The sequence below is a fragment of the Mchenga conophoros genome, linkage group LG16 (assembly GCF_057382185.1).
Source record: "Mchenga conophoros isolate Kocher_MC1m ecotype Shallow Benthic linkage group LG16, M_conophoros_male_GT1.1, whole genome shotgun sequence".
Lineage (NCBI taxonomy): Eukaryota > Metazoa > Chordata > Actinopteri > Cichliformes > Cichlidae > Mchenga > Mchenga conophoros.
In genome coordinates this window covers 24,747,632-24,775,295 of record NC_140541.1, presented here as the reverse complement: position 1 = coordinate 24,775,295, position 27,664 = coordinate 24,747,632, and the positions used below count along the sequence as shown (strand labels likewise).

The window sequence follows — 27,664 nt, the reverse complement described above, 5'->3', positions numbered from 1 at the left end:
AATTCTGCTCTCCCCAAAGTTTGGGCTTCTTACATTCACCAAATAAATAAAAAATTAACTGTTCGCATTGTTAGAGCACATCTCCAGCAGTCAGAAAAGAAGCTGCTGTTTTAGCTGGAAAGATAAAAAGCTCTGATATTCCACTTGAGATGGAAATGGTCCTTATTATGCACTGTGAGCTGAATTTTCTGTTAGATTCGTAGAAGCTGGAAAAGTTCAGAACAGTCAGACACTGTACTCAGAAAGTGCAAGGACAAAACAGCTGGATAGTTAAGACTTAACAGATTAACAGCTGTCATAATAGCATCTTGACATCAAAGCCCAGCTTGAACAAAGTGAAATGAAAATGGGCATTTTAGAGTAGAGCCAGCAGAAGCATGCTGAGGCTAACCACTCGATTTCATACAACTAATTTTCCATCTTAGCATTTTAGCATATTAACATTTACCAATCAGGAATAAAGCAAAGGTATGATAAGAGGTTTCAGTGAACACTTTACAGGCGAGGCTAGAAAACCTCTCTGTAGTCTTGTGGATTACATCTCGAAATTAAGAAAACTTTGCCAAAATTTTGATAGGTTATGGGGGAAATAAACAGAGGTACTGCTTCATCATTCGAGGCATCAAATACATGTAAGCATAGCCGCCAGACTTCCAAAAATCTATTAAACCTTCAAGATATCCTGTGATGACTCTGAAGAAAGGTCACATCAAAAGAAGAAAGATTTACTGAACAGGAGCCTGATGAAGGTGGTGGCAGAGAAAAAGAGAAGGCATCACCATTTGAATTGATCTCAAGGTTGTGAATTTCTTTTACAGACTTTTGAGATATTTCTACACACTTCGACACAGTATCAAGACACCAGTCAGATGTAATTTACTTCTTTTTTTCCACATTTTAATTAATAAAAAAAATAACTAATTGATATAAAATGTTAAAGAAATTAAAAAACGCTGAAGTTTGACTTCAGTTACTTTGACAATGCACGCATTAAGACGACAATGCACGCGTTAAGACAATATACAGGCTTTACAGGCTTACTTACAGGCCTCTGGAGGAATACAGTTCAGCATCATCTAGCAGATATTGTATTTGTTCTTTTAGCATATGTCTCTGTAAAGCTGAAGAAGCAAAACAAGATAAAAAATAATAATTCAATGTAAAGTTAATGATGATATACAAAAGGTTTGCAACAGAGTACCTTGTAGTTGGACGATATCGGGAAAAGGATGGTGCCACTGACTTGACTGTACAACTAAATGTTACAGAACTGAACAAAATCCCAAGAAACTTGTTCTGACAGCATTGTAAACAGTGGTACTGGACACAAAGTGAGACACACCTCGACATGTTTACTGTGTTACAAAGTTTGCTGACTGACTAGGCAAGTTCAACCGGCGAGTTGACATCTTTTCCAAATGGATCGACCGTAATGCAAAAGAACAACACAGTACAATTAAAGAGATAAAGAAATGACCGCGTTCAGACATTTTCCAAGCTAAAAAAGGTTTTCAAACAAAATCTGCTCTTCTAAAAACAAGCAACCCTACTCAAATGCCCTGGTAAGTTTCTTCCTTGAAGAACATTTCTAATAGTCAAGCTCCTATGATAAAAGTTGAAATAGATATTTTCCCATTTCTAAGACCATCGGCAGTCTCGGAAATGCCTGGTAAGCCATCTTTGGATGCCAAAATATGTCCCTCAAATGTTTTAAAATAAATATAAGTCTGTGCCACTATAAGGGCACTGAAATTATTGAGTCATTTATCTTTTGAGATTTTTCTCTAAGGTGGTCCATCCTCCGGACATCTTCAGTGGCCCTCAGTACATGCCTGCTTCGTCTTCTCGGGGAAGGCTCAAATGTCTGTTTTTATTTTATCCAGAGAGTTGTCGATCTTTGTGAGAGTCTTTTTGATGCGCAGCGCCGTTAATCTGGCTGACGGATTCTGGTACCAGCATTCCTTCATGAGTTTAGCCATGGAGGTTAAAGTCTAAAAAAGAGGAAAAATGGAAATCGATCAATGTGCCTGATGTAAACACTAAAAACTCTGGATTTTACTTCATTTGTGTATTTCTGACAAAAGTAACATTACTTACTGGGTCTGAAAACCATCTGTTTGGGATGTTGGGTCTCTGCTGATCCACACACACAACCTTCCTCATATCTTCAAAGCTCGGATCATTTGGGACCACGTCATGAAAAGGGGGCTTGTAATCTTCTACAATTCCTACAAGAAGAAGACAAAGAAGAACAGTTTACTTCGGAGATCGCACAGTTTAAGAGTGTAAAGTATAAAAATATATATTACAATGATTGCTGACTGAGATGTCCACTCAATATCTTAAATCCTGCTTAAAGCCCCTTTAACAGTGAAGATAAGAAGTGGGTTTTAGTTCACAGAAAGTGTATCAAGGCTACATCTTTAAATCAATATATAAAAAGCTTTTACTCAGTCCAAGCTGAAGCCATGACTTGTTTTGTTTCTGAAGAAAGACCTGACTACAGCCACCTCAATGCAGTATCTTTGCAAACAGCACAAATATGCCATGCCCAATTTTCTGATCGCGTACATAATATTTGCAGCTGTTCTTATAGTTTCTACTACACCCATCCAAGACTAACAGATGGCCTTGTGCCTTAGTGACGTAATCACAACAGGTCAGAGCTGAATCCAACAGGACAGTGTTGTGTAAAACATGTACTGACCATTACTGACTGTCCTCCTGGCGATCTCCCACAGGACGAGGCCCAGGGCCCAAATGTCCACTCTCTTGTAGGACTCAAAGCAATCCATCTGGATGGAGTCATCGAGCACTTCAGGGGCCATGTAGCGCTTTGTTCCAACTTTAGGGTTGTTCCCCACGTCTAACTCGTTTGTGTCTTGAAAATGCATGACAGCCAGACCTTAAATGGAAACAAAAGAACACTTTAAAATCGCCTCTTATACACATGTAATCAATGAGATTAAAAGAGAAAATACTTTAACTCTCTGAAGGAGGTAATTAGTAAATATTTTTAATTAAGTCATCATCCAAGTGAGGCAACAATAACTAATACAGATACTGGAGTGAAGAGGAGACCAAGTTTTACGACACTCATCTTTTAAATCAGTCGATTGGAAGGCTATTTGTTCACCATGCGTGGCCCTGTTCGCCCAAACAGGATGTACTCCAACCCAACAACAACTCACTTAGGAGACAAACAGCAGCTACCATGTTTGTAAGGACAGCAAAATGCGTCATTCGGAGCAGAATTTATTAAATCGAGCCTGTAAACATGTCAAGCCTGTCGCCAGGTTATGGCTTGTCCCCGAATTAGATGTTATTCAAGCATCTGCAAACGGAACATTGATGCATTAGATAAAGTGAACCAAGGTCCTCAAAATGTGTTTTCGGTTAAGGGCAAAGCAATACACTTGGAAGAGGATATTTTTTCGAAATAACTAATGCGGCTAAACAGACAGATGCAAATTGAGCGACCATGAAGCGAATACGTCTCTAACGCAATGAATAAATTGTAACCTTCAATTAACCTCTTCAGCTAATCTTCACGTGCATCAGCTCAGATCTGCTTTTATCGAAGCCGTATTAATGATTGCACTGAATAAAATACTAAAACCGAGACGCTCCATTATTCTGTGAATATTATAGACCCTACACACAGCTTTGCAAATGATGGTCTACATTTTGTAGTCAGCTTAGGGGCCCCGCCTTCACGATTCACCAGTAATATCTTTAACAGTCACTTTTGTTTTTTAAATTTTTGCCGTTAAGGCGCATGTAGCCGCTGCAGTAATCTCCTGACTGTCGCCCTTCAAGGAATACTGCCACATCAGCACTGATATATGGCCTGCATTTGTATAGCGCTTTACTCAGTCCCTAAGGACCCCAAAGCGCTTTACACTACATTCAGTCATTCACCCATTTACACACACATTCACACACTGGTGATGGCAAGCTACATTGTAGCCACAGCCGCCCTTGGGCACACTGACAGAGGCGAGGCAGCCTGGGATCGAACCACCGACCTTCTGATTAGTGGCTGACCTGCTCTGCCATATAGGAAGAGAAGAAGCCAAAACTCGAAGCAAAGACATTGCTAATTGTATCCTTCAAAGTTTTTCCATAAAGAATCATGTTTATGAATTGTTGCGACATCTGCCTGCCATGCGTGTCATTGCACCGTTGTGGACCCCTGCTGTGTTAACACAAACACACGTGCACACTATTCTCACCGAGATCAGCAATGCTGCACTGTCCATTCTTTTTCACCAATATGTTTTTGCTCTTCAGGTCTCGGTGGGCAATAGCTGGCTTGCCATGAGTGCCAAAGATCTCGACATGTAAATGCGCCAGACCGCTCGCAATGGAGAGCGCCATCCGGAGGCAGCTGGTTGCGTCGAGGGTGTTGAGCTGAAGGTAATCGTACAAGGAGCCCATCTCGTGAAAGTGAGTGATGAGCCACAGCTGGGTGCTGGAGTTCCTTGAGGTCATGTCTGAACCGATGAAGCCTACGTGGAGAGATATGAAATTAAATATTGCTCATCAACAGAAATGTAAACATGCAACCAAGGAGAAATTAGCATGCATTGATCCTTATACATCCTTATACAACACACTACCTATATAGTTTTCATGCATTGCACCTAAGAGTGACAGCTTGATATGATATCAACTTTAATGGTTGTTGTGTCCTTCAGTGCATATCAGAGCTCACTAAACCTGATCATTTATTAAAGGTTGCATACCCAAGATGTTTTCATGTCTCAGCAGCACAGTGTTGTAGATTTCAGTCTCTCTGAACCAAGACTTTTCATCTCGAGAGGAGAAAATTTTAACAGCAACATTCTCTCCCTGCCACTGGCCCCTCCACACTTCACCATAACGGCCCTTGCCTGACAAGTAAAAAGAAAAATTATGAATCGGTACACACACACACACACACACACACACACTTTGTTCATATTCCACTAAATTTACTACGAGCACACTTGATGGACTCCATTGTGTGTAACATTCAAACCTGCACTAATCATTTTTGTGGCAACAATGAAGATTCATTATATTTGTTATAGCATAAACATCTCTGCAGCTTTTTAACTTATCAAGATACTGAATGGATAGTGTAATATTAAAAAGTGTAATATTAAACAGCTACAAACAATTACCTGTTAAAAGATCGTAAACAAGATAACCTAAAGGGAAAGTGATTATTTGAAATAATATGTATCAGGGCAAAAAAAGAAAGTGTACTTTGAATGCTAATGTCCTTAAATTATTTATATTTATATTTTATTAGTAGCCATAACTTTGTAGGCTTACTATATTTGACAGCTTATTATACTGCCCCCCAGTGGCCAAAAACCAATTAATATAGTCATAACTGTAATAAAAAAAATGGTTTAGAGTGACGCAGGGTTAGGGAAGTCATTTCAACACAAGTGACTTTCAACATGAGTACCTTTTCATAAAAACAAATTGCCACAACACATTGTGGCAATTTGTTTTCCTGAAAATATGCTGACTCTTGCCAGCATTGTGACTGACACTTATCATAAAACAATCTCAAGACTGAATTGCAATTGTGGCTCTGGGGACTTCACTGCTGAACTGTTGCACATTCACTCTGGCCCACTTTCACGATAAGCTCACACTGCTCGTCTGTTTTGCAACCAATTTCAAATTCATATTTTTATTCTCTTGATGATTTATCTGAAGATTTGGAAGTTCCTGAATTTCATGTTTTGAATGCTCACACAGGACTTTTTAGTCTTACACCTTTTTCAAGATATGAAAAGTTAAATATGAACCAGGAACTTCTATTTGTAGACTTATCAGACTGTAAAATACTACATGAAATGTTGTAAATTACTGTACTAGCTATATTAATGATCAGCTCTACCTTAATATATATCAAACATGAGATTCTAAAGTACTGTAATCTGGTATACACCCATCGACAACAAAATTAAAACCAGAGGCTTTCAGGGTGTGTCTTGTGTTGTTGGGCACTGGGACATTAGCACTATAACCTCTGGTTCCTGTTGGTTGCAGGATGGGCCTTCTTGACAAGACTGCTCTTATAGATGCTCGATTATACTGGGTTCTAGAAAGTTTAAAAGCAGGGTAGCACTTTGGACTCTGTCGGTTTCTGCAGTTTAAACTGTGGTGAGGCAGATTATGCTGCAGGAGGAGGATGCTGCTTTTGGTGAGTGTTGATTCCCAGTTGGGGGTGCTCAAGAACAATATTTAAGTGGGTGGTAAGTGTCAAAGTAACATCCAAATGAATGCCAGGAACTGTGTTTTCCCAGCAAATTTCTGACGAGAGCAGCAATGTTATTTACCTCACAAATCAGTGCTTTTAATGTTGTTGCTGGTCGGTATATAAGCACGCAATATACATGGCTGCAGGTCTGTCGCGTCACAATCTGTGCTGCCAAAGCTGTAAAGTTGCCCCTATGCTTAATCTGAGTGATGGAGTACCCTTTACATCTCAACATTTCTTTGGAGGACGTTTAGTCTGCTCAGTTACCGTGTCACCTTAAAATGAAAAGAGGCGGCAGATTTTTTGTTTCCCCAACTGTGCTATTGCAAATATGAATACAGCTTTTGACAGGACACCTACCCACACACTCATTTAGTGTGATTTGCCGTGCAACAGTTCTCTGAACAAGGAAAGGGAGTCCTGAGCCACTTCCTGAAGTGCAGGAATGATCTAGCAAATCCTGGGAAAGAGAAAAAAAAATTAAATTGAGAAAAAGAGCTTATGGATTTATTTGTGCGTCTGTGGATAAATTTGCATGTGATCTATATGAATGAAAAGCTCAGTCCCAAAAGAATCCTGTGGCTCAAGCCTAAAAATGGTGAAATATGGAGCATCTGGGACTCCGATGGAGATTAATAACAAGCAGGCTGTCTTTGATGTGGCACCCACATGGGATGGAGGGGGCCAAGCTGTGTGTACCAAGATAATGTGTGTGGGTGGGTGTGTGTGTGTTTCTGTGCTAGTGTTGCAGAGTGCCCCCTGCTGAGTAAATAACAGAAGTACCACCCCCTCCCTGGTGACTGGTGTGGGTGCTGAAGATTTTATCTAATCCAAGGGCCAGACTCCAAAACAGGCGCAATGCTGCTAAGCCTTTTATTTTTATCTCATCTGCAAGACGTGCAGCATCCCAGCGCTAACACAGGAGGGCAGTGCACAGCAACATAGTCAGCAGCAGCTGAGCAAAACAAATGACTAACTAGGAGGGGAGAATGAGGATTGAAAATAGAGGGAAGTGATGCCTCAGATAAACAAATGCATAATGCAAGAGCTGCCTGAGAGACAATTTGGAATCACAACACAGGAATGCAAGGCAGAGGCCGTAAAATGAATGATGAGTTGCTCTGTAGAGAGTTTAAACCCCTCTCTTTGGTGCAGGAGGATTGTTTTTAGGAGTGCATCTTTGGGCCGGGCTGTTAAGCAGCAGAATGTGATCAGTACGTTGCAATATCATTAGAACCAGAGAGCAAGTCTAGGCAGCAGCTACCGAGGGACAAACACTTTCCACAAGCATGCCATTGTTCATAATAATCTTTCTCGTGGTGCTGCAAAAATAAATCAGATAATCTGGAATTTCAAAAGTTTAGACCACAAGTTTAGACGTTTATCAAAAGAGAACAACTCTTGAAAGATTACTGAATGGTAAAACGCACGGTAACAACCAAGTATTTTGTTAAGGCACCAATTGGACTCAGTTTATGCTGAACATGATTACACAGTGTGTGAGCCAATGAATGTGCTGGGTTGTCTTTCAGACTAAATGCTAACCACAGGACTCCACCTAAATTCTGGATTAGTTTAGCGGGCTTCAAAACCGCAGAAAACTCACAATCCATGCATGGGTGGAGAGAAAAGAAATAGCAAAAGACATTCCCTCTAACCGACTGGGGGAAAAAAACTGGAAGGAGCAATGGCACCACCCACACATTCAGCCACAAAATTCATACATATGCATCTAGTGTACAACTGCTTTAACTTTTCTTTCCTCGAGAACAAACGGTTCTTAAAAGTAAGAAAGAAAGTCCAGAGCAACAGTCTGCACAGTTCAATTTAACCATATTCGGAGACTGATCTAGCTCAAATCGACCCAAACAGCCTGTAAACCAAGGCTGGGATGACACACACTTGCAGACATGCATGCTGACAGCTGCGGACACCACAGATGAGTAGTTGTCCTCACTTTTTGCATGTCCACTAGACATCCGCACAGAGGATTACTCCTGCTCTATGATAAGGAACTTAACACCACTCTTGCATACTTAAAGCGGAAACTACATAAGGCTATGTTTAGACACTATCAAGCTATAATTTCATTCAAATTACTAAAAACATGAGTACTTTTTTATCAAATGGCAAACATGGGAGTTTTACAGGTTTAACTCATGGCAGGAGAAGGAGACTATAATTGCAGTGCCATCGCATCACGGCTTAATCACAAGATTGAATTCTGTTTATGAAGCTGATGCAACTCTTTTATCCTGTAAATAGTGGAAATGCGTACAAAGGGAAGGTAAAAGTCCCCACTAATCCAACAGTGTTTAAAAATCATCACAGGAACCCCTCAAGGTAATACAACACATAATTAGAGGATAGGAATCACACATCTCTGTTATTGGATCTCTGTTACAGTGCAAGTCTGCAGTAGAAACTGTGCATCATACCTGGCATCATACAAAGGGAAAGTAATGGGTGCAAATAAAAGACTGGAATTTGATTAGGCTTTATATCAAACAAACTAGTGCATTATACTATTCCTTGAGCTGCTAATAAAATTGGTTTTTCAGGTGCGTTATGAAGGTAGCCACCTTTGTGCCATCGACTACTCACCGCTAGAGTGCTCTCCCCCACATTAGAAGCTATAAGGCCATCAATAGTTCCATATTCAGCATCTCGGGAGGTTAGCCTCTCCATTTGGTTGTGGTGGATCCGTCTGAACACCAGGATAGCGACAGCAGAGAGGATGATGAGGACAATGATGGGTGCCACGATGACAACAGCTAGTGTGGTCACACTGTAGCTGGATTGCTCATCAGCTGTTAAGGGGACAGAAAAAATTTACAGTGTCACTATCAGGTCATCCCGTTAGATGGTTTTAGAACATAATCAAATTAAATCTAGCTTCTTTTTTCTTTTTTTAAATCTAGAGTTGGTATTGGTCGCTTGCAGTAAACGACACTGGAGAGTGTTCATTGAGCGTCAGGATCAGACACAATGAGGGAGCGGTCTTGGACCACACAGGTTGAGGATTCAACCATACACAAAACAGAGGATTGCAGCACTCTGCAGGCTTCCTGAAGAAACAAGTCGGGGTGGGTGTGAAGGTGCATAAAGAATATCCACAGACAAGAGTGTTCACTCATATGCACACATAGTAGAGCTCATCAAGTCAGCAGAGGCCATCCTGAGGAACTGACCACCATTCACACTTTCCAAACATTCCAAGGAAAAAGACTGCTCGGCTCTGCTTCCAGCACTGACAATGATCCCCTTTTCTCAACTTGCATAATGAACTCCTTCTTCCAAATACACATAACTAGCAACACTTTCTAGGGGCTCACTATATTTGAATCAAACACACATGGCGAAATGCATTCAGCTGCAAAATGTTACATAAAAAAAAAATTTATTTCATGATTATCTGCATTTGTGAGAATTCAAAAGACAGAAGATTGCAATATAGGAAAGTATGCATGTCATGCGTATGGTATGGTAGTAGCGGTATATGGTACATGTATTGCTGGATGGTATCACCGAAATGTGGTCAGATGTGGGCTTTTACAGATGGGGATGTATCACCTCACTTATTTGTTTTAAACTCAAGATGTTCCGTGTGAACCAACTTTGAAACCAACTCCCATTTATTTAGACTTTTTTCAAATTTTTGGGCTTAAATTAGGATATTTTTGAGAAAAACTAAAATTCAATAACAAAACAGCATTAGCGTAATACTATGTACTACTAGTACAATACAGAATGAACTGACATTAATAAACTGTAAATATGTATTTTAACCATTTGTGGAAAGTGCTGGATACAATGTAATCATTTTCACAACTGATCTATCCCTTCAATGCACAACCAAGATGATAAGATTAAGGCATATTAGATCTAAATGCGTCATGTAGGCCGTAGTATCAAATGCATGACTGTCGAGGCTAAGGTACAGGTGAAAGAAATAAAAAAGGACAAAAGCTCTGTGTATCGATGCCTGACTCTTTCAATCCCAGGTGGCTTCACCCTCTGGGCTCTTGTCAGCCAGCCCTGACAGCCACTGAGAGAAAAGAAGAGAAGTGGACCATGACTAAATAATATTCAAAACCTCCCTCCAGTTGCCCACCGTCTCCCCTTTTTTTCCTGTTTCATGACATGCCAGGAGTGTGACCACATGGACGTGTAACTCAAGCCAACAGAAACAGTCCAGAACAGCCATGGCAGGTAATTTCACAGCTGAAGCTGAAGCCATCTCAGTAGAGGATGATGGAGAATATGAATGTGTGTTGCTTAGTGTAAACCGTAGCATAAACCAACCATACGGCTACTCCTTCTCTGAATATGAGACATCTAGGTAGTACTTTGAATGTGGTTAGTGATTTGATAAAAAAGAAAAAAAGAGTTCAGAGTTCAACACTGAGAGCAGAGTTCTTGCAAATCTTGGACAATCTAATATGTGATGCATTCTGGGTAGCATTGTGCTGTACCTTTGACAGGGAGCTCCACAGTTATGTTCATATTACACAGGTGTCCCTGGCAGCAGTCAACTATCTGGTCTGTGGAAGGCGGGGTCTTGCAGGTCATCGTGCTCTGTTCTAAGACCTTAAAGCAGCCTTTTTGGGACATTATGATGCCGCCGCTGACTGTCAGAGATGAGAAACACTGGTAGCCCAAGCAGCGATTCTGTGTTCCACATGAACCACCCTCGCACACGCACTCATGCTCCTCTTTGCTCAGGGACTTACTCTGGACTACTGTACCTGCAAAAGATTCAGAAAGAAAACTTTTTAAAAAATGCAATGAATTAAGATTATCTTTTGGTTAAAAAAACCCCAATCATCCATGAAACTTTTGCACAATCCTAAGTTACATAAGGCCCGTGAAGGAACAGCAGCAAACAGAAATCTGTACAATGTGTACAAAGTCACCTTTCCCTGGGGCTTGCACAGTGACGTTCATGTTACACAGATGGCCCTGGCAGCACTTGACAACATGGGCCGATGAGGGTGGCATGGCACAGGTGGCTTTGCCCTCCTCGTCGTCCCTCAGGCAGCCCTTCTGTTGGACGGCTGCCCCATCAATCATCTTCAGAGCGGAGAAACAGTGCTGGCCTGTGCAGCGATGGCCATGCTCGCACACACCGCCCTCGCATACACACTCTTGGTCTCTGAGGACTGGTCTGCCAGCAGACAGTTGTACATCTGATAAGAGGAAATAGATATGTGGGGAAACCCATTAGACCAATACCATTAGCAACCCATTAAATTAAAAGGCATTCACTCACATCAGAATCATGCACGTTGAAAAGATCCATTTGCTGGACATTCACCAAAGAGAGCAGAAAATGTTTTGCCTGTTTGAATCTAGCATCTCCTGATATAAAACAAATTTTACTATTTTGTTGAAACAACACTTATTCAGGAGGCCTACTCAAACAGACCAGAAAAGATTGTTTAAATCTTTGATTTTAGTTGTTGACAAGCACGCACATGGTTCATGGGACAGATCAATTGATTTTCTAGCTTGCGATTTTAAATACATTGTCATTATCAACTGTAAAAGCACACAACAACTAAGCAGCTATACTGTAGAATAATTTCACACACAGGTTTGCATCTCACACACGGCTCTAATAATAATAGCATAAAGCTACTGGAAATTAAACAGACTTTAACAGTCCATTAGCGTACTTGAAATTGAATGTGCTGAAGCACAGAGCTTGAACAACAACCAAGAGTTACAACTTTGCACTTGTATAACTTAATAAATTTCAGTTTAAATGCATGTTTACATTTTATGCACCAAAGGGTGTTTATTGTCAGTCAAGTCGAGGGTCTAGGATAAAGAGTGGCATTTGATGTATAAAGAAATACACAACTTGAGCACATTTTTCTGAGTTACAGTATTGAGAAAGATGAATACAAGAGATCTGACTCGACCTTGCTGAGCTTTTTCTTTTTCTGTTCTGAGACTATCATATTCTAGGTAAAATTCTTTGTATGTGTTTGCACGCACAGCACAGAAAGCTGATTATGTTAGAAAACAAAGTTGTAGTCATGACAGCAGGCAGTGCTGCAGATATACACATTGCTGCGGAAAAAAAAAAAAAAAAAAGCTACAACCTAGAAACAGCACACAAGATCTTGTGTCCTGCACGATTGCTTGTTGATTATTTTATCCTATTAGGTATTTATGAAGTGTGTTTTCATGATTAGTGTACGAATTCTTGAGTTATGCCCAAAATGTTGTTTTGCTGGATCATGAGAATGGGATGAATGGACCCAAATTCCAAAACACAATGCATCCATTGTCAACTGTTGCCAGTTCAGAGGAAAAAAAGTGGTGTTACAGTCCAAACACTTCTCGTCTGGGTTTCCATCTGTGAATTCCACCAGTACAGCTGTTAGCAAGAGCCCTCTTTTCATTAGTACCTACTTGAATCAACTCGGCACGGTTCACCATGGTTTTTAAGGTTTTCCATTGGGTCATAGTACCTGGTACCAGGTGCTTTTTTAGTACCTGATCAGTCAGGGTTCCAAGCAATCCGAGGTGGTACTAAAATGTGACGTTGTGAGACTGAATTGGTTGGTCGGTAGCGTCACTTGATGAGTCACGAAAGCGCTGTTTACGAAAATTAAAACCACCATTTTTGAAACCTGGCAACGAGGGAAATGGCTACAAAAAACGATGCCATGATCCCCGAGTCTGACGAAAAGCCAGGTCAAGACAAGCCAGCCAAGACGGAGCAGCAGGTCTATCGGACATGTTGCTATGATGACAACAACACGCATTAGGTAGTACTGGATTGTAATGGAAAACCAGTCAAGCCGAGTTGAGTAGGTAGTAATTGAAAAAAGGGGCTAAGGAGTCAGCTACCACAGACAACTTCCAAATCCGTTGAAAAAGTTGTCCTGAAATTCGATTTCAAAGTTCTGCAGAGTTTAAAGCAGGACAACTTCACAATTCTCTTTGCAAATGCCTCACCTTTTAGTGGGAAGTTAAGGGAGATGTTCATATTACACAAATGCCCATAGCAGCACTTCACCACCAGCTGAGGAGTTGGTGTGGATCTGCAGCTCCAGGATCGGTCTTCGTCCCCCAAAATGCAGCCTTTACGAACGACCGATGTCCCGTTTATCACCGCGAGAGAGCTGAAGCACTCCTGGCCAAAGCATCGGTCACCACCGCTGCAGGATGATCCGTCACATAAACATTCATTTCTCACACCGCCCTCACCTGCAAGAGGAAACAATTAGAAGATCAGGATTTATGTCTGAGAAGACACAGGTCCCACAGTAGATGAGGGCAGAAATATGACCCTTCATGTTCAATCACAATAAATGATCAATGCTCGCTACTTGTTTGCATGTAGCGATAATACATACTGAAGATGTAGGGAGAAAGTTTTGCTTGCCAGAATAAAGAAAAAATTCTACTGTAATCCGCTGCCACTGCAGTAGTTTAAAATAACACTGACAGACAGCAGATGAAAGGCAGACAGACTGAGGAGGGGTGGTGAAACAGGGGGGCAGCATGAATTTTGTTCTATGCATGCAACAAACTTGAGGGGGGACAGTGAAAGAAACAGAAGTAACACTGCGTATTTTAATTAGCTCACAGGAGGAGGGGGTGTTTCAGATGTCCATAACACAACTTTTCAAGCACTGTACATATTGTTTATTCTCTGGATATCTAGCACGGACACTACACCGAATTGGATCCTGTCTGGTTTTGTCGACAGGAACTTTCTGTCCCTTTCGATACCGCTCCTGTTCAGACCTGACGTAAAAAGCAGCCTTTTGGTTTATTATTAGAGACTTACCTTCTAAGCTTGAACAGGGGAGGACCAGTGGGATCACAACTAACAGAAACATGTCCACACTCGTCATTGTAGACCTGGAGAGGGGGAGGGAAAAAATGAAAACAAAAACAAAATGTACGTGGCACTCCAACTATGAAATTGTGATTTTTATCTTTCTGTATCAGCACACTGGTGATATCTTTGTGAAAATTCCTTTCAGAGGACTACTTCATAAGACGGACTGAAAATGGCAGGATTTCCCCATCGAGGTAGGAATATTAGAGTGAGTGATTTTACAGAGGGAGACCTTTTCTTGTTTTCAGGGGGAAAAAGTCAACACCAAGTTTAAAATGCTCAAGTAAAGTGGGTCTCATGCCTTCCTGTTGTCCTGGCAACAAGGCATTGAGTGGCAAGCAATGGGGAGACTGGTGCTCTCCTATTGGCTGCCTCGGTGCGTGAGTGTGTGAGTTTGTGTGTGTGTGTGCGTGTTGGAGGGACAGGCTGCTTGGGAGTGAGGGGAGAGGAGCAGACAGACATGAAGAGGAGGAGGAGGAGAAAGAGAGGAGGACAGTGTGGGTGCCTGAATACTATCGTTTAGAGACCTGGTGACAGTCTAATCGTTCAATATTTAATGCATTTGTAGGAACCGTCACATACGCTGTGCAGTAGTAGGGCTTTTTCCATTTTGGACAGATTTTTTTTGTCACAGTTCACCTGTTTATCTCACACTGCAAACGCCAAAATAACCATTTTATAAAGCTGATATGCAAGTGTTGAGCATACACGTAGCTTAGAGCGTGCCCCGTTTATGCTATACCAAACACCGGGAACGTTTTCTTGGCACCATGTGCGTTTGTGCCTCAGTGCATCTGCGCCGCTGATAAGTACCCCAACCCCTCCAAGCTTTTGTGCCCGTCTCCCAGACATAAATGATTAAGCACGTAATGTTAGCATTAGGCCAACGGCGGCGTCTGCACAGGCCGCTCACACACAGACCACATGCTGCTCCTTTAATCAGAGCACAAAACAGAGGCTGCCACACAGAGATAATCAGGAGCTCTGTCTGCTCCCTTTGGACCGGAGAGGAGAGGGGAACAGCAACGGAGATATGAAGATCACGGGGCAGGCGGGCATGAGGAGGCAAGGGAGGAACGGCCCAGGGGCAACTCGGGGACAGTGGGTCAGAGAAGGGCAGAGAACGGGGCGAGCGTGCGAGAGAGATGTGGGTCACGGTGGGCCGCAACACTCAGTTAGGCTAAAAGGAGGGAGGTGGCTGTGGGGGGAGCGAGACGAGGAGGTGTCTAGTGTCAGCGCCCAGAGGGACAGTGAGAAGAAGGGCGCCATGCTGTTGGAAGGGTGGGGTAGGTGAAGCGGGGGGACAGGCAGAGCTGTGATGGAGTCAGAAAGCCGGAGGAAACGGGACAAAGAGATAAGCAGAGGTGTAGAAGGAAAAAAAAATTAAAGGCCCAGGCCAAATAAAACAGATGCGTGTTCCTCGTTATCTTGATATTTTGACTCATACGACTGGTAAGAAACAAAAAAGACAACATCAAGCACAACATGCTGACTCAAACACTGAACAGATCAATAACTAACCTCAATTAACTAAGTAGAGCATGTCACAAGGCTCTGCTTAATGGCATCAATTAGTGCAGGCAAATGATTTGCTGCATTTTTGTTTATATTTACTGCCAAAACAGCCTCCACGGGGCAATGAAATTATGTCTGTCTCAGTTCATCTCGCCTACTCAAACACTTTGTCTTTAACAAGCTATAAGGAACGAGGCACTCACTGGGTATGTGTGTGCTTCTTGGATAGACAGCAAAGTTTCAAACAACAACAAGTTTCAAACAGTACAGTATGCATATGCAGGAATTCAAAGTATACTTTATGCATTAATAGCAATATTTATGTTTCATAAGCACAGTAAACTGTTTCCCACCTATGAATAGGCCATGGCTAGTTGGTAGCATATCATAAACCCAGCTAACAGCTTGGGCTTCATAAACACAGAGCCAGACATGATATTGGAAACCTCAGAAGGCTTTCTTAGGGAAGGAAAAGAAGCAGAGCTAGCATCTGCAAAACTGATCTGAGCAGACAATTTTGTCGTACTGTGAATGCGTGTGTGTTGCGTCCCTCTACCCCTGCGTATTGAATTCTCTGGCAGCGTCGTGTAGTGTGTGCTCACAGAGCTGACATCCTGCCAAGGGTGTGCTCTCATTCCCCCACTCTGTCTCAACCCCCATCTTTCCTCTAATTCCCTCTTCCTATGTCCTCTGAAGTTGTGATGTAATAGGAAACTGGTATGAACGCCACATGCTTATTATAACTTAAGATATATTTTCCCCAGTTGCTTATTGTGGTTGGAGCCAATATTGTAATAAGCCTTACAATACTATAAGGCAGAGGGAAATGCTACGAGCTTGAGAAAGCTGCCCTGATTTTGATATGCATTAAAATACTTTGAGGAAAATAATGTTATATGTGCATTCCTTCTCTTTGCCTTCCTTGAAAGTGAAATGTCAGTTTGCATTGGATGCCATTTATTATGCTCTGAGCTCCTCTGTTCCAGTGGTAAAATTTGACTCAAGTATGCTATAAAGAAAAGGTTGACCTGCTTGCACTTTCGTTATACAGTAACTTTGCATTTCATTTTCTGAGGCACATTCAGGTGGTAATACCGTCATTCTAAATGGAGGAGACGTTCCTTCTTTCAGTAAAGTAAAGAATAGAAATACTTTTTCCACCAAAGACGTTCTTTACGAGGGCTTCAGATTCTCTGCGTAGGTACCGACCTTGTATGAGCAGACATAAAAGATTACATTTATCTTAACACAAACAAGCCCTTGTGTGTACAATCTAAGATAAACACCTGAAATAGACATGGCTCAGCGAGAAGTATGTTAGGGTAGACTGCTGCCGAGCGCTACTAGAAAAACTTTAAAGTGATCCTGCATGTCGCCGCTGCCATTTTATGATGCCACAATTCCTTCCCAGACTCTTTCCAGTGATCTCACTCCAGAGGGCCATCTTGATAAGCATTACTCTAAGAAGTTGAGCGGAGCTTAAAGTGATTAGATAGAGATAATTAAACATGCTACTCACATGCTGTTACTGGTGCAACTGGACCAAAAGGCATGCATAGTGGGGAATATAATTATTTGATCACCTGCTGAATTTGTAATTTTGCGCACTTACAAAGAAATTAACAGTCTCTAATTTTTTTAGTAGTTTCCTTTTAATGGAGAGACACTGAATGTCAGCCAAAAAAATCAAGAAAAAACCCATTACAAAAAAAAAAAATTATAAAATTGATTTGCATGTTATTAAATGCAGTAAGTATTTGATCCCCTACAATCGAGCCAGAATTTAGAACCCAAAATTCTGGCAGCCACAGATTCTGGATTCACACGTGTGGCACACAAATTACAATCCATCAACTACAGACACTCCTGATCTCATATCCTGATGTGTATAAAGCACATCTATCAACAGCATCAATTTCTTTCATTCCAACCTCTCCACCACTGTGGACAAGCCCAAAGAGCTGTCCAAGGGCTAGAATGGGCTACCAGAACAAATGCAAAAACTTTGGTGAGAAGGTGACAACCCTTGGTGCAATTATGAATGAAATATAATAAATAATATAAAATGACTACCAATCAGCCTGGATCTTTAGCTCCATGCAAGATCTTGACTCATGGGGTGAGGATAATCAAGAGTAAGGTGGTGGAAAACCCAAAAATTAATATTAGGACACACTAAGTTGTAACAGGGACAAAAGTCTTTCAGCATCACCATCTTAAGTTTGCCAAGAAAGGTCTAAATGATTCGGAGATGCTTGGGAGAAAGTGCTGTGGTCAAATGAAACCAAAAATCAAGCTTTCCACCCGCCATGTTTGGAGGAAAAGAAATGCCGAGTATGACCCAAAGAACAAGTGGAAACAAAAGCGTAGCGTCTGGACTTCTCGGATGAGACATGAAATGTCTTCAAGCAACTTCAAGAAATCCAGACACTTTTCTTTCCAAGCTCCTTAGACTACGATGACCTGGATGACTGAGAACCTTCACAGATACAACATGTGGAAACATTATGTTTTGGGGCTGTTTTACTGCTAAGGTTACAAGACAAGTTCAAAACGTCACGGGGCCAATAGACACAAAAAGCTACAATAAACGTTGGGACGAGAACCTCATTCCGTCAGCCAGAACACTGAAGATGGGCCATGGATGGGTCTTCCAATGACCCCATAACATACAACCAAGTCAATAAAGGACTGGTTAAAGAATACCCTTGTTAAGGTCAGGGAATGGCCTAGCCAGTCTCCAGACTTCAATCCTCTAGAAAGTCTGTGGAAGGAGCTGAAACTTTGAGTTACCAAGTGGTAACCAAGAAACCTAAAGGATTTTGTTAGTTTCTGTAAAATCCGTTTTAAAACCTGTGCAAACCTGGTGGCCGACTACTAGAAACATCATACTCCTGTGCTTGCCCACAAAGGTTTCTCCACCAAGTACTAATTAATGTTTTGGTTGGGGGATCAAATACTTATTTCACTCAATGACATGTAAATCAATGTGATTTGTAATGCAAATCAGCAGAGGATTAAATAATTATTTCTCCCACTGTAGGCAGCTGTGATTTTAACCATTTGAGGAATTTTCTGCTTACGAGACATTAAGTATGATTAAAGCCAACATGTTATTGCCACAATAATTTATAGCTGACATTTTAAAAGTGATACAAGACACATATTAATCTAGTTGGACGCTTTATTATTTGGGTCTGTTTTGTATTCAGGTCAGCTAAAGAGGAGGATGACAAAACACTACTTTGTCTGATGAGCATGGTGTATCACCGAGGTTGAGGAGGGAGGAGGCTGAAGCCCTGCAGGAGCTGCTGAGTCATCATGCTGGCAAAGAGGGAGACGAGAGGTGGAATCTGTGTCTGAGCTGGCAGGCTGGCACAGTTACCATGGCACAAATAGCCTGGGCACCGAGGAAACTGCAGCAAACTGCAGGGTGGCGAGAGAAGAAACAGGCAGAGACTAGGGCAATGCAGATCCTGCTGTTCGTGTCCCTGTCCCTCTTTGCTGACCCACACCCAGACAGCCAAAGTGCCAGCATGCCATCAGGGACACACAGATGGTTCGCTCCTAGGTGGATGTGGGTGTAATACAGACCTGAGGGCGAAAAAAAAAATCGTCCTCTTTGCAGCAGCCCACATTCGTATTCGCACTACAGCTTGGAAAATCAACATGCTCACCTCAGTTTTAAACCACTCTTGGGTTAGAAAAATAAAGCACTCAGAATGACTAAAGGTAAGGTAATATAAATGCACAAGCTTAACTTCAAATCTTAGAAGGTTATGAGTGTAAAACAGACTTCCTTTATTCAATGTTTACAAACTGAATAGAAGGCAAAAATATCAATTTACTTTAAAAAGTAGAGTGCACACTAAATGCTCAAACATCAGTACTTGGTTTGATTTCTCTTCCAGGGTCTAGAAAGAAACTAGAGCTGGGGGAAAGCTGAGGCATGTCCCCGACGTGCAAGCTTTGGCTTTAGCTAAGGCTGCTCCCTCCGAGTCATACAATCACCTGGTCACTGAGAATCCCAACTCAGCTTCCTTTCCCCGTTGTCTCACCTTTCCACTTGCTAGCTATATATTTTATGTAATATATATTGCTGTGAAAACTGATTACTTAAATTGACATAATGTCTGTCATGATACAGACTACGAGAAAACCGCCCTCAACCTGGCCCGGTTATTTTAGAACTAACCTGCATAAAAAACACATTTTTGCCATTGCCAAACTTCAAATGCCCACAATTTCACATTCCACAGCGCCCTTGTATGACCAGCGTATATCATAATACTCTGTACTGCTAATGTGTGTGTGAAAGCCACTGGAAAGCAAAGCTCTTAATGTTTTTATGCCTGTGAAGCTCTTTGAACCTCTACATGAATTTGATTCAGTTCAAATAAAACTGAATTGAATCGAGTCGAGTTGAACTGAATTAACCTTTCGAAACACTCCTCTTTCTCCGAGGGTCTCATCAAAATGGGAGATGAAAGGACTTCTGAGGTCCCCTGGAATCTGCAGTGCCCCATTAGCTCCAGCCAAACTCCATCTCTTAGGGCCTTGCAGTATCTCAGCAGCCGGCCTCTTTTACAATGTGAGGAATGTAATCAAATGCAAATACCCCCCCCTCTGTTTGCCCAGTGTTTCACTCACACATTAATTGTGGTAGGCAACAGCATAGCGAGTTTTTGTTCTTTGGGTATGGTGCTACCTAAGGTGTATGCACACACTCACACCCACACTTTATTCTGGACCTCAACCAAATTTAATCAAAAAACTATTCTTTTCTTCCTGTTGTGTCTCATCTCGCCCTCCACCTCTCAGGGCCTAAAGCAATATGGGGTTTTTTGTTGTTTTGTTTTGTACTTAAAATGTGTTCAGTGGGTAGGAGAAAGAATGAACAGAGGTAGAATTAGCAGGAGAAAAAAATATACTTAGTCACATTAAAAAAATACATATATTTAAACCAAAAACATCACTTTTATCTACGTTTAGTGATTTTTTTTTTTAGGGAATCACATTTCAACTTTACATTACTGTAATGTAATTAGCTGGTAAATTAGCAAACAATCCTCAAAAGCTCTGAAAACATTACCCAACATCTTACCACTTATCTTACTATGAAGCAAACACAATTTTCCTTGTGAAGCAAAAAGTCTCAAAAACATTTTGGGAGAAAAAACTGAGGAATTAATAAGATATAGTATTGTTTCAATTTTTTAGAAATAGACTTGTAAGCCTTGGCATTTGTTCTAAACACTGCGGGGGACAGACCCACTTTGTCCCCTTTGTTCTTTAAATAAGATGGTAACACATAAAGAAGATGTAAACTACAACTCCAGTGGGTCACAGCTGTGGCACAAATCGCAACACTTACCTGAGAGGTAATAACTTTAATCATTTTCTAAAGGTGAATCCTCACATTAATTTAATTTAATCAAATCAACTGTAACTGTAGACCACAGAAAGTATAAAATAAGGACGTAGCTTCCAGATCCGAAGTGCCTTAAACCTGCATTTCATCTGTACGCCAGCAGATGGCAATAGCTGCGATTGCAGAAAGAATTCCAGCCCTATAGAAGTCTATGACAAAATTGTTTTCTGACTTGACCTCTGTCTGACCTCTGACTCAGTCACTAATTTCAGGTCATAGTGAATAAAAAAAAAAGTAAGACTGTTTTGCAAATCTTGGCCATAATTTTCCGTTTAGAGGATTAGCCACAGTTCGCTCACTGGATAATGACTTACGATTGACAAGTCAGTGAGCGCAGAGTTGCACACTCGCCACTCCTCATGACATCACCATAGCTACATCCATCTTTTGTGCGGTATATGCTGGAGGTCTATGTTTTTCCAATGATTCTCAAGTTGGAATAAAAGATTAGAAACTTAAACGAAACAAATACCCATCTCATTGCAATGTAGCTTTTTAAAGAGGAAGTGGGCTGAGAAACGGGTAAATAAATGCTTCATCAATAAAGCAGATCGCTTCCAACAATACAAACATTTGCTGTGTGACAGGAAAAAATAAAGAAAGAATGAAAAGTATGTTTTCTTGTTTCACAACAAAGAAAAACAGCCATTTTCATTTCTAATAATACTTCACTGAAGTTTGATTCATTTGAAAAGAAAAAAAAAAAAACAGACATAACACCTGAGGCAATGTTAGATAGATGTCAAACACATATGATAGAAAGACCAGGAGAGTACAGTGCAATGTAAACAATGAGTATCAAATTACATTCTCACACATGAACTCTGGAAAAGATTGGGAAAAATCACCAAACCTTTGCCTTTTTTGTCACACGCAGAATGTAGTGCAACTTCTTCAAAGACAAAAAGAAACCCTAAATAAATCTCTTCACAAACTAATGTTATGGCTGTATCGTGACTTTGTGGTATGGGACGTCTGGGGTGGGACAAACTTAAATGCTTTACAGCGTTGCGATGGCACTGTTAACGAGTCTTCTACGTAATAGTCACCATAGCAATTAGACATTCATTTTCACACAGCATCAAAACATCTGAAACAGCCAGTTCAAACAGACTTTATGGCCCAGAGCCACGTTTGCCAGCAAAGGAATGCACAAACATTCTCCCTCCAAATGACCATCTTATAAAGGTTACCGCCCTGGGGCAATATTTCACTTAAAAGGACACCTTGATTTGTATCAAGGTGGACCCATTGCACCAGTTTTGTTTCTTGTAAAACAAGTCAGGCGACTAGACTAAAGAGCATTGAGTGCAGTTACCAAAAGCTATGAGAAGGCTCTAAAAGCTGAGTGACAAGACTCAGACGGATAACAAGATAATCCACAGTGAGTGACCAACCATACGTGGAAAAAACATTCATCACACCACTGTGATAACCACTAAGTAAACAGCTTGCAACAAAACAATGAATCTGTGATCGGCAGAGAGACTGATCGGGGCCATGACATCCTCCTGCCAGTCGAGCCTTAATGGCTTTGAGTTTCCTGCCTTCCACGAGCAAAGACTTCTCAGGCAATCTGAGCACAAGGAAACCGTTTTGAATAATCCTTTACAATAAAGTCATTAATGTGATGTAACTATTTTCTGAAAGTAGATATTCTGTACTATCATTTATGACTCTGCAGTTGTTATTTATGATCATGTGGTAACACTGTTTAGTCAGGTTTTTTTACTCCTGTTTAGGTTCACGGAAATTTCTGGGGCATTCGTGGTTACCTGATTAAGTATTTGCTAATTAAAATAGTCATTAGAATTAGCAGCCATGGATTTGGCACATGTGCGAAGCAAAATATACTGCTACACCGTGACACTGATATCAGCCATGTTGCCGATCCTTACTTCGATGTCAAAAGCAGTGAATGTCTAAATGTTATAAATGGCCCAATTGCCTCAAGCATGGGGGACGGGAATTCGAGCAAACCCCATCGACTACGACAGCAGAGCACTACCATCATAACAGCACCATTTCAGTTTACAACCCCATGACACGTGAGATGAAACGTAGATTATTTTCAATTCACAGACAAAGTGCCCACACCAAATAAGAGCCCGTGCCCGGGAATGAGATCAGAGAGAAGCAGAGACTGAAACAAAGCCATAACTTTCTCCCCTAACAGCTGAGCGATAAGACAAGAGCACTGAAGCGAGTGAAGGGCTCATAAAATGTGTATTGCAGACTGTCTCCAGTGCAGTCTGGGGTTATTGTGGAGAGAGAGGAGTGGAGCCGTGAGCACTGCAGATCTAGGTGTGTGTGTGCGCATCTGAGGAGACAGCAGCGTCTCGTCTCTCTTCTCTCTGTCTCCACTGGTCTTCATCCACATTTGAACACAGAACAGGAGGAATCGATAAGTCTGCGCAGAGCCACCAGATGAGGAGACGAGCGAGCTCCCAAACAGCAAACAGAGGAAGACTAAAAATCTGGCAGAAACACAGGGAGTCTTTTATCTCATTCTCTTCTTCCCCCCTCTCTAACTTCCCATGTCCTGCAGAGCCTCAAAGTCCCAGACAGCTCTTCTCATCGCGATATGTTTAGGCTACATAAGGCTGATGATTATTAAAAGGCTGAAGGATTTTTTGACTAAAAATAACACTGCAGACAGAGGGCCCCTTTCTAAAAAGCTGGACACAAGCGTAGAGCGCAAGCAAATTCAACCCACATGCCGCGTTTCTCTGCAGTCGCCCGCCTCGTTTGATGCCAGGTCTGTTGCTAGTCAAACTTTCGAGTAAGTCAGCACACAGACAAACAAGCCTGGGTCACACATGCAGACAAATCGTGACGCGAGAAAGCTGAAGGTAGCTAGTCTGACACCGCACTTCAAGCCAGATTCTTTCCCCTTTCTATCCTTGAGCCTGCACCTACCACCTGTTTACACACATATCCACACACACTTTCCTCCCTCGCCCCTCCTCCCTCCTTTTCTTCTCCAACTTGAGAGCCACCTACAAGGAAACGCGATGAGCCTCAGACATGAAGCAGTCTATCTTGGTCTCATAACTGCAGTTCCCTTGTTAATGACAGACTGTGTAACCTGATTCCACACACATATGCATATACGCACGCCACTCCCCCGCCTCCCCCGACACACACAGACTCTCGCAGGGTTTCAGAGCTTTTCTCTCACTCCACTCGCATATTGTTCCAACCCAAACTGCCAGCTGCTTCTGACAGCCAAATTATTGGGCACACTAAATGATTGCTATCGGAAGCCTGCCCCCCCCCTCAAAGCAAACCCCTCGCTTCATATTTTCTGAAATAGCCCGGTCTTGCAGGGCAAATGAGGCGATTTATGGTCGTCAGAAGAGGAACAGATACAGGAAAACACTGGTGTAGGGGCCAAGATATTCATATATAAAGAACCTGGGAGCTGCTATGTGGAAATTTAAAAAACAAAAACTGTTATAACCTCAGCTCACTATCACAAGCCAAATTTCTGGTTGTCTGTATTCGGTGTGATACTTCGATTACTAATTGTTTTTCAGCAGTTTTTGCAGTAATTCTGATTTCACTGCAGCCTGTAGTCTACCTCTCTGAAAAACTATGCATTGCCTTTCAGCATCTCTCATTTCATAACGCGTCATCCTCAACTTGATTATTACTTTACTCGGCATGCGTGCGAGCAGTTAACAAATAATATCGGAGGACACATTTTCAGATTATTCAGTTGCCACGTTAGCATGGTATGTTTTGGGGGGTGAGCATACCAAAAATGAAGCCACTGAAAAGTAACATAGTTATGTGGGACTTTTAGAAACCTTTTGAAAAATGTACACGCTGGCCACCAAAGATGCGCTATAAATATAAACATAACTGGCTGACGATTCAGCTACTACCGTTAGTCTGTTTGAAACCAGACCAAGAGTTGGTGAGAGGGAGGAAAGGCCCAAAATGGTAGGAACAACGGCCACAATCAGACTGGTAGTTATTTCCTCAGATGAACAGAACAGGCTCCCCAAGACACCCCCACCCCCAGAGTTGAACTACACACAGTCACCCAGACAGCCTGACGTCGCTTTATCTGACCGCTATCAGCCAGACTCCATGAGGCCAGGCCTCGAGAATGACCGGCGCTGGCCAAGAGGCCACAGCTCAGTGACTGGCCAGCTATGGGGTTACATTCTCCAGATCACACAACCACACAGCCACTAAGTGCCACTTAACGCTGCCACTAACCAAGACACAAAACCCTAAAGCGCTATCCACTTCAAGCCTTCACTGATTTGAACATCTCTACGCAGCTAATATGGAAAAAAAAAAGAAAAATTATATTTGTGAACAAGTCGTCTGTGTGCTTCAGCTAGTAGCAGCAATTAAAGGGCCCAGGCTAGATGGAGATTTTTCCTGAAACTGTGACAAAAAAGCTTTGAATGGAGACGGCTTTCAATTTAAACCACCCTTTTAAAAATGAACATGTCACCCCCCTGACCCTAAGTTGCATAAGCCGTTAAGAAAATTGATGGATGGATTAGTATGGATCTCGCCCAAATAGTCTCCCATGCCAGACTTCGGGCTTCGTGTGTGTGTGACAATCAGATTGTCATGCGCAGACACATCAAGTGCAGCCAACTTAAAAAGATGCGACTAAAGCAGAAAGTGCACATTCGAAAGGCTTCCCTGGCATTTAAACTCAGTGTGTGGGATTGTCATTTTGTGGGATCTATAACAATGAGTTGATTCTGAGAAAGAGCACTTAAGTGTGAGACGTTCCCCATTCACACTTCTTGCAATCAGCACCATTATCTCTGAATGTTTTCAGCCAGCATTAACACCTTTCTAATGAAGTTGGCACCCTCTCATCAGCGGGTCTACCAGGTTTCCATTAGATTGTCCCTCCAAGTAGTTCTCACATATCATCTTCTGTTTGGTTTAAATCTATTCCACATCCAATTGATGCTCTATCAGTGACGTTTAAGTAGTTTTTTTTATATTTCCAACTTGCCCAAAATTAAATTCCGAACCACTCGTAGTCATACTGTGTGTTCATGAGTGTTGGTGGCGCCGCCCGCCCCGCAGGACTGCGTTTGTGATGTTAAAAGTGCTCAGCGGGCGATGATGGGGCACGATCGAGCTGGAACGACCCTCCTAAAGACTGCATGACAAAAACTCTTCGAGTCACAGCTACTTGCAATGTCGTGAGCTTGATTCGACTGCTTAGGAGAAATCAGAACCCAGCACAGTCGCAGTTGAAAACCAGATTGTGGTTATTTTAGCCTGGCGCTCATCCTTTCATTAACAAGAGACACATCTGACAAGGTCTCTTAGCTGATGGTACACCGAGCTGCGCGGGGAGCTTATCAGAAGCGGCTATTTTGTTTTTGCAAAGTCACAAGAAAGACACGTTAGATAAAAATATGCTCGGCTGCAGAACCAAACAGGCCACGATTTTACAAAGCAGCTGAGAGAGGGAGACGGGTTTCTTACGGGAGCGCGTCACGAAGCCGTCTCCGGCAAACTTTTCCACGTCTACCGAAACGTCCGCGCGCATATTCCAGCATAGCCTGGATTAAATGACATTTTAGAGACGTCACGATAAATAATAATAATAATAATAAAAACTTACCTCGCGGGGTATTTTTTTTCCTCAAAGTGCTGTGAGGGCTAGGTAACCGGCGCGGGTCGAACTATTCTGCCATCTCCCGAGAATTCACCGACAATACCCGATTTGTTTTCCAAAGTCTGAAAAGCAGAGGCTACATGACGCCAACATTCACGCCCGTCTTTCACTCGGCAGAGAAAAAAAAGAAGCCAAATATAATAATTGTTAAAGTGACAAACTCACTCCGTACTCATTTTTAGGAGAGAGTAAAACCGAAGACGCATTTTTGCTACGCTGTCTGGGCTTCACAACTGGCACCCCGGCGGCGGCGTTTTCGAAGGCAAAAAGCCAGGATTGGAGGAGGAGGAAGTTACCTTGGAACGCAGTAACGCTAGGTGAGACGATAAAGACACGTTTCCTGTCGGCCATTTCAAAATAAAACTCATCTGTTTAATTTTAGTCTGAGGAGCTTTGTGGCGTAGACTGACAGAAATCACCTCCTTCTGAATGTCAACAAGACAAAAAGAGACTAAGCCAGGTGCTGTTGCTCTGGACTGGAAGACCAGCAGTGATGCCGTGTACAAGGAGGGGATGAGAAGACTCTACTTTCCGAGGAAGCTCAGATGCTTTAATGTGTGCAGAAAGATGTTGGAGATCTCCTACCAGTCTGTGGGAGCGAGTGCCATCTATTTTGCTGTTGTCTGCTGGGCAGCCAGCATCAGTGCCAGAGATGCCAGCAGGATGAACAAACTAATCCACAAGGCTGGAACCATCATTGGCAAGAATCTGGAGGCATTTGAGCCAGTGAGGGACAGGAGGTCACTGAACAAACTGCTCTCCATCACAAACAATCCATCTCATTTCCTCCGTGCTACACTACAGAAGCAGCAGAGCTCCTTTCCCTCTTATTTAACCCTGCAGCCATAAAGAACGCTGCAGGAAATCATTCCCATCATTCTCAATAAAACAGTACAGCAACTCTCTCCAGATGAACAC

The 27,664-nt window shown here is 42.0% G+C and overlaps 1 protein-coding gene across 2 annotated transcripts; it reads right to left on the bottom strand.

Annotated features, from left to right (window-relative positions):
- Positions 1-875: 875 nt before the first annotated feature.
- LOC146556878 (activin receptor type-1-like) lies at positions 876-27,052 on the bottom strand. Of its 2 annotated transcripts, none has more exons than XM_085249495.1 (13): positions 26,919-27,052; positions 26,693-26,808; positions 14,076-14,149; positions 13,238-13,489; positions 11,182-11,454; positions 10,741-11,013; positions 8,870-9,075; positions 6,626-6,725; positions 4,749-4,895; positions 4,236-4,511; positions 2,708-2,905; positions 2,098-2,228; positions 876-1,991 (listed from the first exon to the last, which is right to left on the bottom strand). In XM_085249495.1, exons 3-13 carry the CDS (start codon positions 14,140-14,142, stop codon positions 1,857-1,859), a joined length of 2,058 nt encoding a protein of 685 aa, XP_085105621.1. In that variant the 5' UTR covers positions 14,143-14,149; positions 26,693-26,808; positions 26,919-27,052; the 3' UTR covers positions 876-1,856. The 2 variants fall into 2 exon arrangements, with proteins under 2 accessions (XP_085105621.1, XP_085105622.1); XM_085249496.1 differs by having other exon boundaries at positions 26,912-27,045.
- Between the last annotated feature and the right edge of the window lie 612 nt (positions 27,053-27,664).

Bases quoted from the DNA above. Each gene is read 5' to 3' on its own strand.
- LOC146556878 (XM_085249495.1), bottom strand. From the start codon at position 14,142: ATGACGAGTGTGGACATGTTTCTGTTAGTTGTGATCCCACTGGTCCTC. The intron at 9,076-10,740 runs GTACAGCACAAT...TCCCCTTAACAG, and splicing joins TGTGGAGCTCCCTGTCAAAG to CTGATGAGCAATCCAGCTAC. The intron at 2,229-2,707 runs GTCAGTACATGT...TTCTTCTTGTAG, and splicing joins CAGGAGGACAGTCAGTAATG to GAATTGTAGAAGATTACAAG.